Source organism: Schistocerca serialis, chromosome 10, assembly GCF_023864345.2.
Source record: "Schistocerca serialis cubense isolate TAMUIC-IGC-003099 chromosome 10, iqSchSeri2.2, whole genome shotgun sequence".
NCBI lineage: Eukaryota > Metazoa > Arthropoda > Insecta > Orthoptera > Acrididae > Schistocerca > Schistocerca serialis.
Genome location: NC_064647.1, coordinates 116,507,279 through 116,524,734, shown reverse-complemented (window position 1 = coordinate 116,524,734; position 17,456 = coordinate 116,507,279). Strand labels below are relative to the sequence as shown.

General features: G+C 39.9%; 1 protein-coding gene across 1 annotated transcript in view; it reads right to left on the bottom strand.

Annotated features, from left to right (window-relative positions):
• Positions 1-17,456, bottom strand: part of LOC126424585 (pecanex-like protein 1) — a 273,094-nt gene that overhangs the window by 209,106 nt on the left and 46,532 nt on the right. Inside the window, exon 7 of the mRNA XM_050087327.1 lies at positions 4,326-4,672. Within this exon, the coding sequence (XP_049943284.1) occupies positions 4,326-4,672 (347 nt within the window). The remainder of the gene's footprint in view (positions 1-4,325; positions 4,673-17,456) is intronic.

The following is a 17,456-nucleotide window of genomic DNA, read 5'->3' as shown; positions in this document are numbered from 1 at the left end:
TTGCAGGAAAACACTGCCGACTGTTATCCTTTTGGTAGGAATGACACGTTATATTTCAGACACTCCTCAAACTACGATCATTGTTCACTTGAAGCATCACACTTCAAGAAAGTCAATCAGGTACTACTTTCCATTAAAATCAGTAGAAAAGAATAGAAGTCTGAGTATTTCAAGCTTACCAACAAAACATGCATGTCAAATATAGATCTGTATTTATTTTATAAATAAAATTAAAAAAAAAAAAACATTTTTTGTGCGAATGATGAATTCACAGTTAAGTGACAAATACTCATGTGAACTTTATATTCCTGTCACACACTCAATCATGCAATGGGAAACAGACATGGAACCGTGAAGCCAAGAGCACTAATGAAGATTCCCCAGCTCAGTAGGCACACAAGAGGTAACCACGATGGAGCAACAAACATTGTAACAACTGAAAGCCCTTTTGGACCCTTTCTTACATGATTCCAAAAATGATTGTCTCCAAAGCAGAATCTCAAAGGGAATAATAAAAAAATTACTCTAAACATTTACTTCACACTTACATAACCCAATGATTTTTCCAGTAAACATAATATCCCACATTTTACTGACAAGTCGCCATGCTGAACAAAGGTGTTAAAAAAAGAACTAGTTATATGCTTCACAGATCATTTTCACAGTACACATTATTATTTGGAATGCTGGACTCAAACAAAAGTGGTGCTAGTACATGACACTGAAAGCTTCACTTAGAGGAAATCAGTTCCAAGGTGTGAACTGTCACATAGCCATTAACTTTTACCCGACTCTAGATGCAAGTTTATATTCTTATACACACACACACAATGACAGACACACAAAATCCTGTTTGTACATAGCAACAGTTTACATTTAGGGTTGGAAAGCAAACGTAGTAATGCAGAACATTGTTTTCAAATGCCCATTTACAAAGGAAGACCCAGGAGTGCTGCCCTACTTTAATACTCACACCACTGCAGGGATGATTGCCTGTAGCACTGAGAAACAGCTGAAATAGCTAGAACTGGACGAAGCTCCACAGCTTAATCAAATCGTTGCCACGTTCTCTACAGAATTTTGGACCAAGTTAGTGCCTCTTTCAATCATTATGTACTGTAGACCCTCTAACAAAAAACTGTGCGCAACAGCCGAAGAAACCACATGTTACACCCATCTACAAGAAATGTAGTGAAAGTGATCCACAACAATACTGTCCAATATCTGTGATATCCATTTGCAGTAGAATCATAGGACATATTCTGAGCTCAAACATATTGAGGTATCTCAAACAGAATGACCTCCAAATACACTGATCATGTGAATCTCAGCTTGCACTTTTCTCATGACTTCCTGAAAGCAATGGATCAGGTGGATGCAATTTTTCTTCACTTGTAAAAAGTAATTGTCCCAGTAACACATATACACTTATTATCGAAAATACAATCACATGAGGTATGAGGTATCATGATTTCTTGGTAGGAAGGTTGCAGCATATTATCTTGGAGAGAGTGTCACTGACAAATGTAGAAGTAACTTCGTATGTGCCTCACAGAATTGTGTTGGGTCACTTGCTGTTCATATTGTCAATTAACAACCTGGGAGACAATATCAGTATAAGGTACTAAAGTCTTAACAACCAAACTGGTTGAAATTTGCATATGTCACTTTGGGATAAAATAGTGAGACATCTAGGGATGAGAATGTAGTGTCATCACATCATCCCAAAAAGTTCAAAGCTGTGCCCTCAGCAGGCATGATGATGCTCACCACCTTTTTCAATATCCGAGGTCTTATACTCATTGAATTCATCAAACATGGAAAACCATTAACGTATACCATTTAGTGAGATACTCCATAGCCTATCCAAGTCTATCACGAGGAAACGGCCTCAGAAGCTCACGGAGGGAGTGATTCTGCTCCACAATAACACTAACGCACATCCACACATCTCCAACGTTACACAAAAAATGTAATGGCTAAGTTCAAGTGCGAGCAGCTTAAGCACCGAGGGCCTAGCACGTTTCATACAGTTCAGACATGTCGCCCTGCTACTTCCATTTATATCCATTGGCTTGTGAAACAGTGGCATAGTTACGCTCAAGCCTATGGCGATTACTTTTGAATAAAGACTTCAATTATACCCATGGTGTTGTTTTGTGCCTTTTCTTTTGTAAACCTTTCACAGTAACCTCATATCTTTTGCAGGTGATTCAATTGCCTGCGATGATGTTCTATCAAAAGAGAGAGTCACTAATATTAAGTCAGATTTTGGTAATATTTCAACTCTGCAGAGATTGGTAACCCGCTTTAAATTTTCTGGTAAGTATACCTGCTAACTGCCTAAGACAGAGAAACACAGTTTTTTATGACTACAATATCAACGAGTCACAACTGGCATCAGTAAATTCTTGGACCAGTCTAAAAAGGAGATTGCTTACAAACCACACCTGCAACCCATACTAACATATTGCTCGTGTGAGAGAGATTCCTACCAAATATGGCTAACAGGAGATATAGAATTTGTCTGAACTATGGGAGAGAGTGACAGAGATCTAAAAATAGCACACAATTGAAGATAAACACAAACTATTCCACAAAAGCTTACTTATAAACAAAGTTCTAAGAACGAACATTAAATGAGGAATCTAGAAATATACACACATTAAAAAAAGTTTTGAGTCACCTCAATTCCGAGACTTCCAGAACCTGTACAAAAAAATTGGAAGAGAGATCAACATAAACATCATTTCCGCTCTTTTTATTGCTCATGAAAACGACACATTGCATGTTGTACCACCGTACAGTGAGACGTTCAGAGGTGGTGGTCCATATTGCTGTACACACCGGTAACCCTAATACCCAGTAGCATGTCCTTGCTCTGATGCATGCCTGTATTCGTCATGGCATACTACCCACAAGTCCATCAGGACACTGTTGGTCCAGATTGTCCCACTCCTCAACGACGATTCGGCATACATCCCTCAGAGTAGTTGGTGGGTCATGCCATCCATAAACAGTCCTTTTCAATCTATCCCAGGCTTGTTCGATAGGGTTCATGTCTGGAGATCATGCTGACCACTCTAGCCGAGCGATGTCATTATCCTGAAGGAAATCATTCACAAGATGTGCATGATGAGGGCGTGAATTGTCATCCATGAAGACGAATGCGTCGCCAATATGCTGCCGATACAGTTGCGCTATCGGTCGGAGAATGCCATTCACGCATCGTACAGCTGTTACGGCACTTTCCATGACCACCAGCACCGTACATCGGCCCCATATAATGCCACCCCAAAACAGCAGGGAATCTCCACCTTCTTGCCCTTGCTGGACAGTGTGCCAAAGGCATTCAGCCTGACCAGTTTGCCTCCAAACAAGTTTCCGACGATAGTCTGGTTGAAGGCATATGCGACACTCATCAGTGAAGAGAACGTGAAGCCAATCCTGAGTGGTCCATTTGGCATGTTGCTGGGTCCATCTGTACCACACTACATGGCGTCTTGGTTGCAAAGATGGACCTCACCATGGATGTTGGGACTGAAGTTGCGCATTATGCAGCCTACTGCGCAAAGTTTGAGTTGTGACACGACGTCCTGTGGCTGCACGAAAAGCATTATTCAACAAGGTGGCATAGCTATCAGGATTCCTCTGAGCCATAATACATAGGTAGCGGTCATCCACTGCAGTGGTAGCCCTTGGGCAGGCTGAGTGAGGCACGTCATCGACAGTTCCTGTCTCTCTTTATCTCCTCCAAGTCCGAACAACATCTCTTTGGTTCACTCCGAGACACCTGGACACTTCCCTTGTTGAGAGTCCTTCCTGGCACAAAGTAACAATGTGGACGCGATCAAACTGTGGTATTGACCGTCTAGGCACAGTTGAACTAAACACAACATGAGCCACGTACCTCCTTCCTGGTGAAATGACTGGAACTGATTAGCTGTTCGACCCCCATCGTCTAATAGGTGCTGCTCATGCACGGTTGTTTACATCTTTGCGTGGGTTTAGTGACATCTCTGAACACTCAAAGGGACTGTGTCTGTGATACAATACCCACAGCCAACATCTATCTTCAGGAGTTCTGGGAATCGGGGTGATGCAAAACGTTTTTGATGTGTGTACTACGACCCCCTACATATCGCTCCCATAGGAGCTGTGAAGACAATATTAAGACTAATTACACTGTGCACAAAGGTATTGAAGCAACCATCCTTCCTGTAATTTACACGTAAATGGAATGGAAAGACTCCCTTATAAATGACGCGACATGAGGTACTGCCTATTGTGCAAGGATAGCTATAGATGCAGATGGAAATCCTTACACTGAAGCTCTCGTGGCGCACAAGCAACGGAGACCGCGATCCTCCGGCCCCTCCATTCTCATCCGTGTCTGCACCGAGACTCGTCGCATGTTCATCCGACTGCTCAGCAATCGGGTAGACAATCTCACTGCCGAAGCTGGCGTAGCGGTGAGGACCACTCGACGACGACCCCGACGCCACACCCTCGGCCGACGGCATCGGAGGCGGGGATGCCCGTCCCCCGACTGCCCCGGAGCCTCCACTGCTGCCCCCGCTCTCTCCCTCCGGCACGGAGCTGTATCGCTCCAGCACACCCGAACGAATACGCCTCACCTGGCGTGCATTCTGCTGTTTCCAGTACACCAAGCCTGAAACCGATAACGTACTGCACTGTCATCAAATGAACAAACTATGATATTACCAATTATCAGACCTGTTTGGTAACTGGGGTCAGGATTTCATAGCATAGTACATAGAACTTAATATATTGTTCTGTATTGGTCTTAGCAGGACTAAACTGATAAATTCATGATTTCAAGAGTATCTCATGTACTAACTACACAATTATAATTATTATGATTGTTATTATTATTTTACCACCACCACCACCACCACCACCACCACCACCACCACCACTACTACATCCACCACGCACAGCAATATTTTCACTATGCTACTTATTTCTAGAGTGCACAACATTGTACACAGATAAAGTTGGCAATGTGTGTAAACATTCCATAGCAGCCCAACGTCATCGACTTTCACAAACCATAAAAGATGCGTTTAGTATATGTGATACGTTTATACCATACAGAAACTATCTAGTGGATAACATTGGAAGCTCCGCGAGGCTGTTCATAAGTGATGATGTTATCTACAAGAAGTTCACAATGCCAAAAAATTCTATCAAATTAAGGGAAGATCTGCAGAGGATCAACAATCAGTACAGGGACAGGCAGTTGACCCTGAACATAAATCAATGTAACATATCGCGCACAAATAGATGAAGGAATGCACTACTATTTGACTACACTATTGATGAAAAATCGATGGAAACAATAATGATAGTAAATTACCAAGAAGTAACTGTCCAAAAAGAGCTACAGGGGAATGACTATACACAATTAGTTTTAATGGGGGTATAAATGACCATTTTGTCCAGAAACTTTAATTTTTTTTTTCTGCAGAAACATTATTTGGACTTTTCTGGTTAATTTGGTGTGTTTAATTAGAAGTATACTTAATTTAATTTAATTACTTGTGGAGAACAATTTTACGATTTCATAAACAATTGCTCAGTCAAAAATGAATATCTCAAAAACAGTAAGGTCTGGAACGCTGTGGCATGATTTACATGCTAGTGGAAACCTTGCTGCGTAAGTTGGTAGGACTGGCATAGCAGTTGTGACTCTTGTCTATGCTGTGCATGTGACATTCCCGGTATAATGGAGGAAATAGGAGCTGTTGAAGACACCCCAGTGTGACAGCAAGACGATTAAGTGTTGTCTGCTAAGCAATACCAACAATCACCTATCCGTATACTACAGTCAAGAAATAAGGAACAACAAAAATATCCTGTATGGTATGAAAGAGAGGGTGTAGACAACCTTTTCCATAAAATATCAACAGAAGACAACTCGATCCACAACTTTCATTCAGGTGACTGATATAAATATAAAAAAGCTGAATCAGCTGTAACTTCAGTTAAGTTTACCCACAGGAACCCTTACCTGAGTTTACTAGTTTCAGATTTGGTAAATCCATGTCTATTGAAGAAATATCTAATAGGGAACACAAAATGTGAATTAGTCGCTCAATAATGTAGTTTGGACATGAGTACCTAAAAATGTGTAGGGTTCCATATATTGAGTTCTGTTGTGTACAATAGTGTCATCACATTTAATGATGGTAAGCCTGGTACACAAATTCTTGGAGGAGTTGGGGTTAAGACTGGTTGGAATATGTGAGCCATATGAAAGGAACCGGACAGGTAGCGAATCGACAAAGCTGAGCTAAAAGCCAAAAAAGTGTAAAAGAAGGAAAGATCTTTGAAGAGGCTGCATTCAGACAATGTAGAAGATAATGAAGCCTACAGTTCCACAATATTTTAACTGTTGTTTCTATTACAATGCAAGTTTCAATTTAAATTTATTTGTGATTGCGATTTCTGAAAAAAAAAATTCTCAGACAAACGACTTGTTTACTCAGAAACTATAGAGGATACACTTTTTGATTTTTTCCAAATAATTTATAATACCCATGTGATACTATACATGTAGAATATAATATAAATGGATGGATAAAAAAAATCTACTTACCAAGCAGCGGCAGCGGAAAACGCGCGCGCCCACACACACACACACACACACACACACACACACACACACACACACACACACACACAAAGGGTTTAACTTTTACAAGTTTTCAGGGCCAGTGGCTCCTCTTCCTGGCAGAAGAGTTGGAGGGGAAGGAAAAGGACTGGAGAGGTTTAGAGAAAGGGGTACAGCTGAGAAAAGTCTACCCTGACCCAGGGTTCTGGGCGACTTTTCTGAACTGTACCTCTTTCCCGTAACCTCTCCAGTCCTTTTCCTTCAACCCCCTTCCTTCCCCTTCAACTCTGCTGACAGAAGAAGGAGCCACTGACTCCGAAAGCTTGTAAAAGTTAAATCCTTCATGTGTGTGTGTGTGTGTGTGTGTGTGTGTGTGTGTGTGTTTTCCCCTGCTGCCACTTGCCGAGTAGATTTTTTTATCTATCTGTTTATATTATATTATCAATAATTGATTATTTTTGTTATAATGGAAGGAAACATTCCACGTGGGAAAAATTATATATAAAAACAAAGATGAGGTGACTTACCGAACAAAAGCGCTGGCAGGTCGATAGACACACAAACAAACACAAACACACACACAAAATTCAAGCTTTCGCAACAAACTGTTGCCTCATCAGGAAAGAGGGAAGGAGAGGGGAAGACGAAAGGAAGTGGGTTTTAAGGGAGAGGGTAAGGAGTCATTCCAATCCCGGGAGCGGAAAGACTTACCTTAGGGGGAAAAAAGGACAGGTATACACTCGCACACACGCACATATCCATCCACACATACAGACACAAGCAGACATAAATATGTCTGCTTGTGTCTGTATGTGTGGATGGATATGTGCGTGTGTGCGAGTGTATACCTGTCCTTTTTTCCCCCTAAGGTAAGTCTTTCCGCTCCCGGGATTGGAATGACTCCTTACCCTCTCCCTTAAAACCCACTTCCTTTCGTCTTCCCCTCTCCTTCCCTCTTTCCTGATGAGGCAACAGTTTGTTGCGAAAGCTTGAATTTTGTGTGTGTGTTTGTGTTTGTTTGTGTGTCTATCGACCTGCCAGCGCTTTTGTTCGGTAAGTCACCTCATCTTTGTTTTTATATATGATTATTTTTGTTGTTATATATGTGTAGAATGGTAGGCATCATCTGTATATTACCAATAATATGCACAAAAATTTAAGTAAAACATGTAACAAGAAAAATAAAACAGAAAAATTCTATTCTGACTCCTGGAATATGTACTTCAAACTAGCTAGGAGAATGAGTACATGAAGCATGTACAAATAACCTGCAAGAGTTTCACCACGTTGCATGAAGCAGTTCTTACGAAAACGAGTCACAATATTACCAAATTTAACATTTACGGGATAGGCCACTCATACTCCCTTAAGGGAAGTAGAAGCTACACTCTGACTTGTTAGCAGAATCCAAAGGATATATATCTCATCCACAAAAGGCATTACTTGCATAACACATGTCTGACCAACCTTGACATACTGCTCGTCTTTCTGGCTCCATTGTCAGTTTGGATTAGTAAAGGACACAAATAAGAGGTGTGTATTTTACTATGGGTTTGTTTGGCAAGCATTAGAGAGATACGCGACAAGCCCTAGTGACAGACACTACAAGAGAAGTGTTGTTCACCAAGGAAAAATTTACTGTTCAATTTTTGAGAATGCACATTCGCACAAGTGTGTCACAAAATTACCACAAGAAAATCATGGAAATTAGATGCCACAAGCAGATTTATTGGCAGCTGTTCTTGGCATACCATTTGTGAATGGAACAGGAAAAGGGGTACATGACTGTGGTAGCAGAAATACAGTCCACCATACACTGTAAGATGACTTGAGAACTGTGGATGTAGATGTGAGTATAGCAGTGTTATGGAAGTAAGTAAGGTTTTTGTGGTCCAACAAACAACATTTATCCAAGCTCACACATTACACTCTTAGAGTCATCAGTAACAGATAGTACCCTTTAACTAAGTGCTATTCCCATATGCACTCAGTCATAAGCTATGAAATCAAACATTGAGAATCTAATAAACAGAACGTGGACACAATTTTCAGACCACCTGTCCAATCAAGAATAGTCAGTGGCAGACTCCATGCTGCAGAAATGAAGTTCTCAGGCTCAGTGCTTCAACAAATACGAAAGGATAAGGTCTGGAATAAAAATATCTGCCAAGAAGCATGGGATAAGCAACCATTACATGAAGGCATAAGAATATCCAGGTTGAAAGGGTTTGGATATGTGAATAGGATGGATAAACAAGAATGGAAAGAAAATGGCTCAAAAAGGAACTTTAAAGCATCAGATCTAGAAGCCATATTAGGAAACAGATCTGGAAGTCAAAGAAATGTACCTCAAGAGACAAACGTAGAAATCACTCTTACACCACACTCAGGTAACTGGAGATAGATAGTTGATGATGATGATGATGATGATAAATTGCACATAAAAATAATAACCAGAAACAGCTAAAGGCCTCACCTGAAAGTACCGTTTTATTTTTATTTCATTTTATTTGGCATTTGATAGGAGAAATACCACACATTCATACAAATTACAAATGCAATACTTTCCAAACAATTGTTAAAAATATGTTCTTAAATAACTGTCCTCTAAAAACAAGAATATCTTGACATTATTGATAAGGGCCGTATTGTAATTTGAGAAGATGTCAGGAATTTATATATAGTCTTTATACTCAGGGTGTCTCAGATGGAATGTATACATTCAGGGCTGTGATAGCATTGATCATTTGAAGCAAAAAAGACTAGTAAATTTGGGCTCCAAAATGCATACCTGAATAGCTATGGCCACTTCTTAATCTTCCACACTGTGAAATAAATTTCTTCTACTGCAAGCTCTTTGCTTTCCATATTTGGAGAAGTGGTAGTATAGACCAAAACAAGAAAAAATATCCAGGGTATACTTTACAACCTTTGCTACTGTTAAATATCTCTACTATTGAATAATTTCTCATAGCTCTTAAGGTAGACATTTCATAAGGTGTGTTTACCCCACTGTTTTGCTTCAAATTACCATTCCCAAAATTTCTGTTTGGACTTTCAAATGATAATGAAGTACGGGAGTACGGGTGAGCACAAAATTGTTTTGCTCACACTTCATTAGAAGCCAGTTCCTCTGAGGCTCTTGATTAACAGTTGTGTGAGAACTATAACCTCTCTTCTGCTGTCTCCTAAGAGAACCAGCTCATCAGCATAAATCAATAATCTAATCATGTTTGTCAATTCTGTCCTTTGTTTATATGTCTAATGTGCTGGAATCATTTTTTCTGGTACTAGAACAAAAAGAACTGATTATAAAGTCTTCTCTTTGTTGAGACTAAAATGGGTGTTAACCCTTTAACTGCTCTAGACATGTTAACGAGCATGCCTTTGTACCTGTCCTTGTGTGCTCTGAACGTGTTTACGCGCTCCACCAGTCCTTCTACCTGGTACTGTGAACGTGTCTATGCCTATAAAGAAAATTTTAATGGTGATCCTATGACATGAAGAAGCTTGCACAGGATAGAGTAGCATGGAGAGCTGCATCAAACCAGTCTCAGGACTGAAGACCACAACAACAACACATGACATTTTCTGTGCATATTTTAAGTATTTTTACATTTTTGTGAAATTCTGAATTCTCTCACAGTCCACCACAAACAGTATCCATTTACACTGTCTAAGGCTTGTTTAAAGTCAACAGTGCACACAGTTTGTAATCACATTCATATATTTCTTCTCATACAGAATTCTTAGTGTAAACATGTTGTCCACAGCACATCTGTTTCTTTGGCAGCCACTTGTGCATCAGCGTAGAGCTTCAGTATAGACTTTGTCTCTTGATTATTGTATATTAGTTAAAATTTTGCATTTTGAATGTACCAAAGAGACATCTACACTTGGTAAATATGACCAAATCTTTTTGTTTACAAATACCACATGTAATTTTTTTTATTCCAGAAAGCTTGTTCCACACATACATTACAACTGCTTTTATCTTCCACATTACGAGCTTTCTGCTACCATAAGAGTAACGAGGGAGTGTTTTTCATAAGCACCAAGTTAGCTGTGAAGTACAGTATCCACTCCTGATGTGAATGATATTGTAACAGTCATTTTAAACCTCACTAAGAATCAGAATAGTTTAGATCACTCTGTCTATAATCAAGCTGTAAATGGCCAGAATAATATTCATAAACAAAATTATGGAAAAAATTTCTGTGCCCTAAGGCTTATTTTCTACAGACTGAATATCAGCTTTTCGTTACCATCCACGTTCTGTTCAATTGTGATGAAACAGGTACATTATTGGCATATTCTTACTATTAATTCTTGCAGATGTCAAGAACCATCCTACATCGGGAGCCTACAAGCAGAAGTTGCTGCCAGTGAATTTTGGCATTTCTGTCAGGTGTATCATGCCTGTCAGCAAAAACAACACTCTTTGACAAACAGTGAACTCAGTGTTGCCTGTAGTGTGAAAATTTACTGCACATTTTTGTGTACAAGCACTGTATTTCAATTTGCACAATAAAGAAGATCATAAACATTCAATGGAACATTTATTGGGGGGGGGAGGGGGGGGGGGGGGGGGGGGAGGAACGCAACAAAATCTACAAAGCTCTCCACAGGAAATCTTCAACTGTATAAATACCAGACAACTTTCTCTTATTCAGTTTCTATGGAGAATATCTTTCAACAATGTCGGTGTATTGTGCCTTCTTGACGTTATTTACAGTACCGTGTGCCCAAATTATTCCCTCCTCAGTGTGTTACTGATTTAGACTGCTGGAAAATGACATATTATATTTCATTTGCAACACTACCAAACAGGACTAACTGCAACCTCTCAAGTTTTCTCGGTGTGGTCAATTTACTGCTGGCCAACTTGTCCAACAGATCTCGAAAACACAGAGAATGTGCATTTCGCAGAGCAACAGTGTGGGCTTCTAACAACAAACATCAAACGTTGTATGGGTAGGGAGAGTCCACCTATGCTGTAAATAGTGATGCGACCACTGATATAACATGGGGTCCACAAGTAACACAATCAAATTCACAAAATATAATTTATTGAACATATTTGTAAAATTAGTAAAAAATTATCAAAATAGTGTCCTTCTGCATCAATACATTCTGGAGATGATGTTTCCATGCAGAAAGGCATCCTGGAAAGTCTTCTCCATGATGCCCTTTAGAGTTGGTGTAACATCAGCCTAGACATTTTCAACTGCGTCCCAGTGCTTCCCTTTCAGGCACTTTAAGGGAGGGAAGGGAAGGGAAGGGAAGGGAAGGGAAGGGAAAAAAGGGCGGAAAAAAAAGAAAAAGAAAAGAAAAGAAAAAGAAAAGAAAAGAAAAGAAAAAGAAAAGAAAAGAAAAAGTATGGTAGTCAGGTTAAAACTGTAGGAAGGGTGGTAAGCAATAGGATGTGGGTCCTGGACAGAAATTCTATGACAATGAAGGCACTGTGGCTTGGTACATAGCCATGGGGCTGTTTCCACTCCTCCTTTATGTCACTTCAGCAGTACGTAAACCTACTTTTTGGACTTCTGATCACTTTCAAGCAGGAAGCTGTGTTCACAATGGTTCTGGCAACTAAAAAGATAATCAACACAGTTTTCATGCCGGATTTGCTCACACGTGCCTCCTCGAGGCGGGAAGACTGTGGTGTTGAACTCTGAAGTCTGCTTTTTTGTTTAAGGGTCAAACTCAAAAATCTGTCTCATTCATAGTGATAACAGAATTTAAAAAATATGGAACATTTTCACACATTTCCAAGAGAGCATCAGCACACTCACACTTCCTTTTATTGGTCGGTCAACACTTTTGTGATCAGTTTGCTGCACACCTTTTTTGTGCTCAAATATTCAGCTACAATTTTCATTATGGTTACAATTTCTGTGGTCAGCTGAAGGCTTAACTGTTCACCATAATTAAATCAATCATGACATCCATCACCTTTTTGTCAATTCAGGAGGTTGACAGACATCCACTACAGGGTTCATCAGAGGTATTCTTTTGACCCTCCTCAAATAACTTGGACAAGCAATCACTCCCAATGGCCTGTTGCATTAATGGAAACATTTCAGTGGTGAACTTCCCGAGTGTGACAAAATTTGATAGCATAATGCTGCTCCACAGGAATGATCCATCTCACCACGTTACATAACCTAAAAACAGGATTATGCGAAAGCACATCCTGACTGACAGCTCAAAGGCACTGGAAACAGGCACTTTTTGAAGCTAACACACACCATCTGCCTAGCACAGAAAGTTAGGATGAACTGCAGTGAATTGTCACACCACAAAAAACTGATCTCATTACATATGGAACTCATCCTGTACTTCACAGTGTAGTTAGAGACCAGACAGTAACTGAAGAAGATAGCTGTGTCGGTTAATGAAATGTTGTGTAAGAAAATGGAAACAACAACACAGTTAAGCTGTCTGATGTATTCCAGGGATATTCCTAACTTGCAGAACTCTCAGATTTCCGGCCGGATCACACCGTAATTACTCCAAGTTATTTCAGTAGACAGATTCGTTGCCATCTCCAGGTGGCCCCTGATGACTAATGCTCCATTCCTATTGGCAGCCTATATATGCTGTCTGTTAACTTCTCCATCACTCCAGTCCTATCATTACCCATACAGTCGCCGTAGTGGATGGTGGCAGTGGTGAAGTAGTGGCACCCGGCTCCAAACTCTGGTCTCCAGTGTCTGTGCTATGTGGCAGAGGGCATATCAACCAGCATATTTAGGACACTGACAGCAGGAGAACAGCAGTCATCAGAGACCACCTGAAAATGGCCATGAGTCTGTTTGCTCAAATATCGTGCAGTAATTACAGTGCGACCCGGTCAGACACCTGACGATTTTATGAGTTAAAAACTACTCCGCTGAACATCCAAAAGTACATCATTAGGACTTTCCCCTGTGGCCGTGATGGCAATGTGCACAATGTTTGTGATGTTCAGTGTACGTAGTCAACGGTCTTTCCATATCTACAACTTTTATCTGTTCTCCTTTTAACATCACTAGTCTACTAGAGCCAAAGGAAGATATGGTGTTCTGCAGACGCACATAAGAGGGACTGTGTGATGATGAGACACAAATATATGGCAAGTTATCCATTCTGTACTATCTTTGTAGAAAGAACCTTTAATTCTCAAGTGATCAGTAGTTATCAAACTACAAGTTATAGCTGAGAAAGAAGTACTTCAAAAATTAGAGGCTGGTAAATATCTTTTTATTCATGGCCAGTTTTGATGTCATTTTTTGACAGCTTATTTTTTAAATTTATTCTTTATTTGAGTAATTTTTCTTTCTTTTTCAGTTTTATGTTGAAAATGAAAATATAACGTCATTTACCAAACACATTATATTTATTAGGCATTACACGTCACATTTATTTACACATTTGGGGAAAAAAGAAACAGCTCCATTACACCTAATCAATTAAACAAGATACATTTGACAAGCTCTACATTTCCTTCTAACACAAAAAGTTCCTTTTCCACTAAATTTTGAAAGGATAAAAATTTCTCAAAAACATCTACACTGGTAAGATGTAGCATTCCAGGTGCCCCCATGATGAACACACTGCTTTGTCAGCATTCATAGAAGTCATCATCATCATCATCATCATCATCATCATCTAGGAACTGAAACGATAACTTATGGTTGTGAACACAGATTTGCATGATATGTGGCCATAAGAGTTGCCAGTCTAGTTTGAAGGTGCAACCCAGAGTGTTACAGTGTTTCCTTCAGTTCTACCTAACTTATTTTTGTCTGTTCTTAAAAAAACTTGCACAAAAAAAATCATTTGCCTCACAATAACGTAGCCATCTTTGAGCTGCTTTAAATTGGAAGCGTGTTCATAGAAGAAGGGTATTTTGAAGACTGAGGCTACAACGGTATTCATTAACTCACTAGCATGTTCTTTAACAAACATGATCTCCACAAGCACTGAATTGATTCCTTTTCAGAAAATAAATTAACATATTCAAATTCCTGCATCTGCTAATTCTCGCATACCATAATCGTGAAGGAACTCCACTATTTCTTCAAAGCATTCTGCCACGTAAGTGTGAAAAGGAAACACCTTCAGATCCCTCCTCCTCTGCTTCAAACCCTGCAAATACAAATACTTTCCGATTCTTGTGTTCTGGGTTGGGGTTGGGTTGTTTGAGGGAAGAGACCAAAATGTGAGGTTATCGGTCTCATCGGATTAGGCAAGGAAGTCGGCCGTGCCCTTTCAAAGGAACCATCCTGGCATTTGCCTGGAGTGACTTAGGGAAATCACGGAAAACCTAAATCAGGATGGCCGGACACGGGATTGAACTGTTGGCCTCCCGAATGCGAGTCCAGTGGGCTAACCACTGCACCACCTTCCTCTGTTTTTTTTCTGGGTAACATTCTATTCAGTGTTCAGTTTCAAAAATTACTTTCAAAAACTGTTTGCAACTAGTCTCTGTAAATCCATCTTTGTACGGGATGTTCGAGGAACTTCAGCTATCCAACATAAAATACATCTGTGTGTGTGTGTGTGTGTGTGTGTGTGTGTGTGTGTGTGTGTGTGTGTGTTTCCATTTTATATTTGCAATTAAAGTCACCTATCATTAAACTCTCCCATAACTGTTTTTGAAGAGCTGACACAATTGTTCATATACAGAGTGACAGAAAAATGGGCACTTTTGAAACGTGTAGTGCCAGCTTATCAGTTGGCATAACTGCAGAACAGGGATCTTGGCCGTAAACAATATTGCCATTTAATAATCGTGGATCAGTAGAATGGCACACAGCATGCTTTTGCCATGAAAATGTTTTACACAAGCAATAATATATATATATATAATAATATATATAAGATGAACATCAACAAAAGCAAAACAAGGATAATGGAATGTAGTCTAATTAAGTCGGGTGATGCTGAGGGAATTAGATTAGGAAATGAGACACTTAAAGTAGTAAAGGAGTTTTGCTATTTGGGGAGCAAAATAACTGATGATGGTCGAAGTAGAGAGGATATAAAATGTAGGCTGGCAATGGCAAGGAAAGCGTTTCTGAAGAAGAAAAATTTGTTAACATCCAGTATTGATTTAAGTGTCAGGAAGTCATTTCTGAAAGTATTCGTATGGAGTGTAGCCATGTATGGAAGTGAAACATGGACGATAAATAGTTTGGACAAGAAGAGAATAGAAGCTTTCGAAATGTGGTGCTACAGAAGAATGCTGAAGATTAGATGGGTAGATCACATAACTAATGAGGAAGTATTGAATAGGATTGGGGAGAAGAGAAGTTTGTGGCACAACTTGACCAGAAGAAGGGATCGGTTGGTAGGACATGTTCTGAGGCATCAAGGGATCACCAATTTAGTATTGGAGGGCAGCGTGGAGGGTAAAAATCGTAGGGGGAGACCAAGAGATGAATACACTAAGCAGATTCAGAAGGATGTAGGTTGCAGTAGGTACTGGGAGATGAAAAAGCTTGCACAGGATAGAGTAGCATGGAGAGCTGCATCAAACCAGTCTCAGGACTGAAGACCACAACAACAACAAGCAATAATAGTTTCGAAAGTGTGGAGATGCAGATCCAACATTTTTTTTCAAGTTACGGCAGCACGGTTGAGTTCCCTAGACACAAGCAAAAATTTTGAAGAGACTGAATCTGCTCTCAAAAAGAAACCACCAGAATGACCAAGAAGTGTTCATGCTCCACAGAACAATAAAGCTATATGGGTTTCAGTCTTATGGAGCCCATGGGATTCAGTTCACAAGCAAGCAGCTGCAGACAGCGTCCCAAGAGTGTGTTCCTCATATTCTGCATTAAGATTTAAAAGTCCACCTGTGTAAGACATAGGTTATGCAAGAACTGGAGAACAATCAACAACTGCAATTAGAATTCTGTCAGCAAATTATGACAAATACATATGAGGACAGTGGATTTCTGGGCAAGCTGTAAATATCATGAGGCCCGTTTTCATTTCACAGGTTACATGAGCAAGCATAACTACAGTTACTGGGCAGGCAACCCTAATGAACTTCACGAATGGCTTTACATGTCGGCAGGTGACAGTACGGTGTGTAGTTTCTCACTGGATGGCACTTTTTAGAAATGAAGAGCCAATCACAGTTATTGTCACTTCAGATTGGTATGATGAGAAGTTGCATCTGCATTGAACAGTATTCCACGACTTCATAAAATCTGGTTTCAACAGGATGGTCCAATGGCAATTGTGCAAGAATTAATCGTTAACCATGTCATTTGGAGATTCAGTGGCATTCTGTTGCCCCCCAAGAACACTATTTCCCTATTTGTGATTTTTTCTTGTGGGGAAACTTAAGAGTCAGGTCGAAATAACTTGGCCAAGACACTGGATGAACTGAAACAAAATTTGTGGTATCCCTGCTGAGATGCTGCAGCAATCAATGAGAAACCTCAAGAGCAGATTGGAAGAATGCATACAGGATGCCAACTACAGGATGTAGTTTTCAAACATTGATTATTTGGATTACTGTCTTTTAAAAGGCAATTTGTTGTGGTTCAGTTGCTGTTATCACTTTTTGTGACTTTTTTATTTTCATCGGGCATTTCAAAAGTTCACGTTTTTCTGTGGCCAGCACCTTTACAATGTCATACTGAAGGTTATGATCTTGCAGAGCAACCAATATTGCATGAGCACATTGCGTAGAAGTTGCTGTATCGAGATGCTTTATACCTGCTACAAAAAGTTGTTGCTCATTCCAAGCTTCACATTTCTACAGCAGCACAACAACAACACCACAACCAGTTCTGTCAGTCATCACATCGGTTAATAT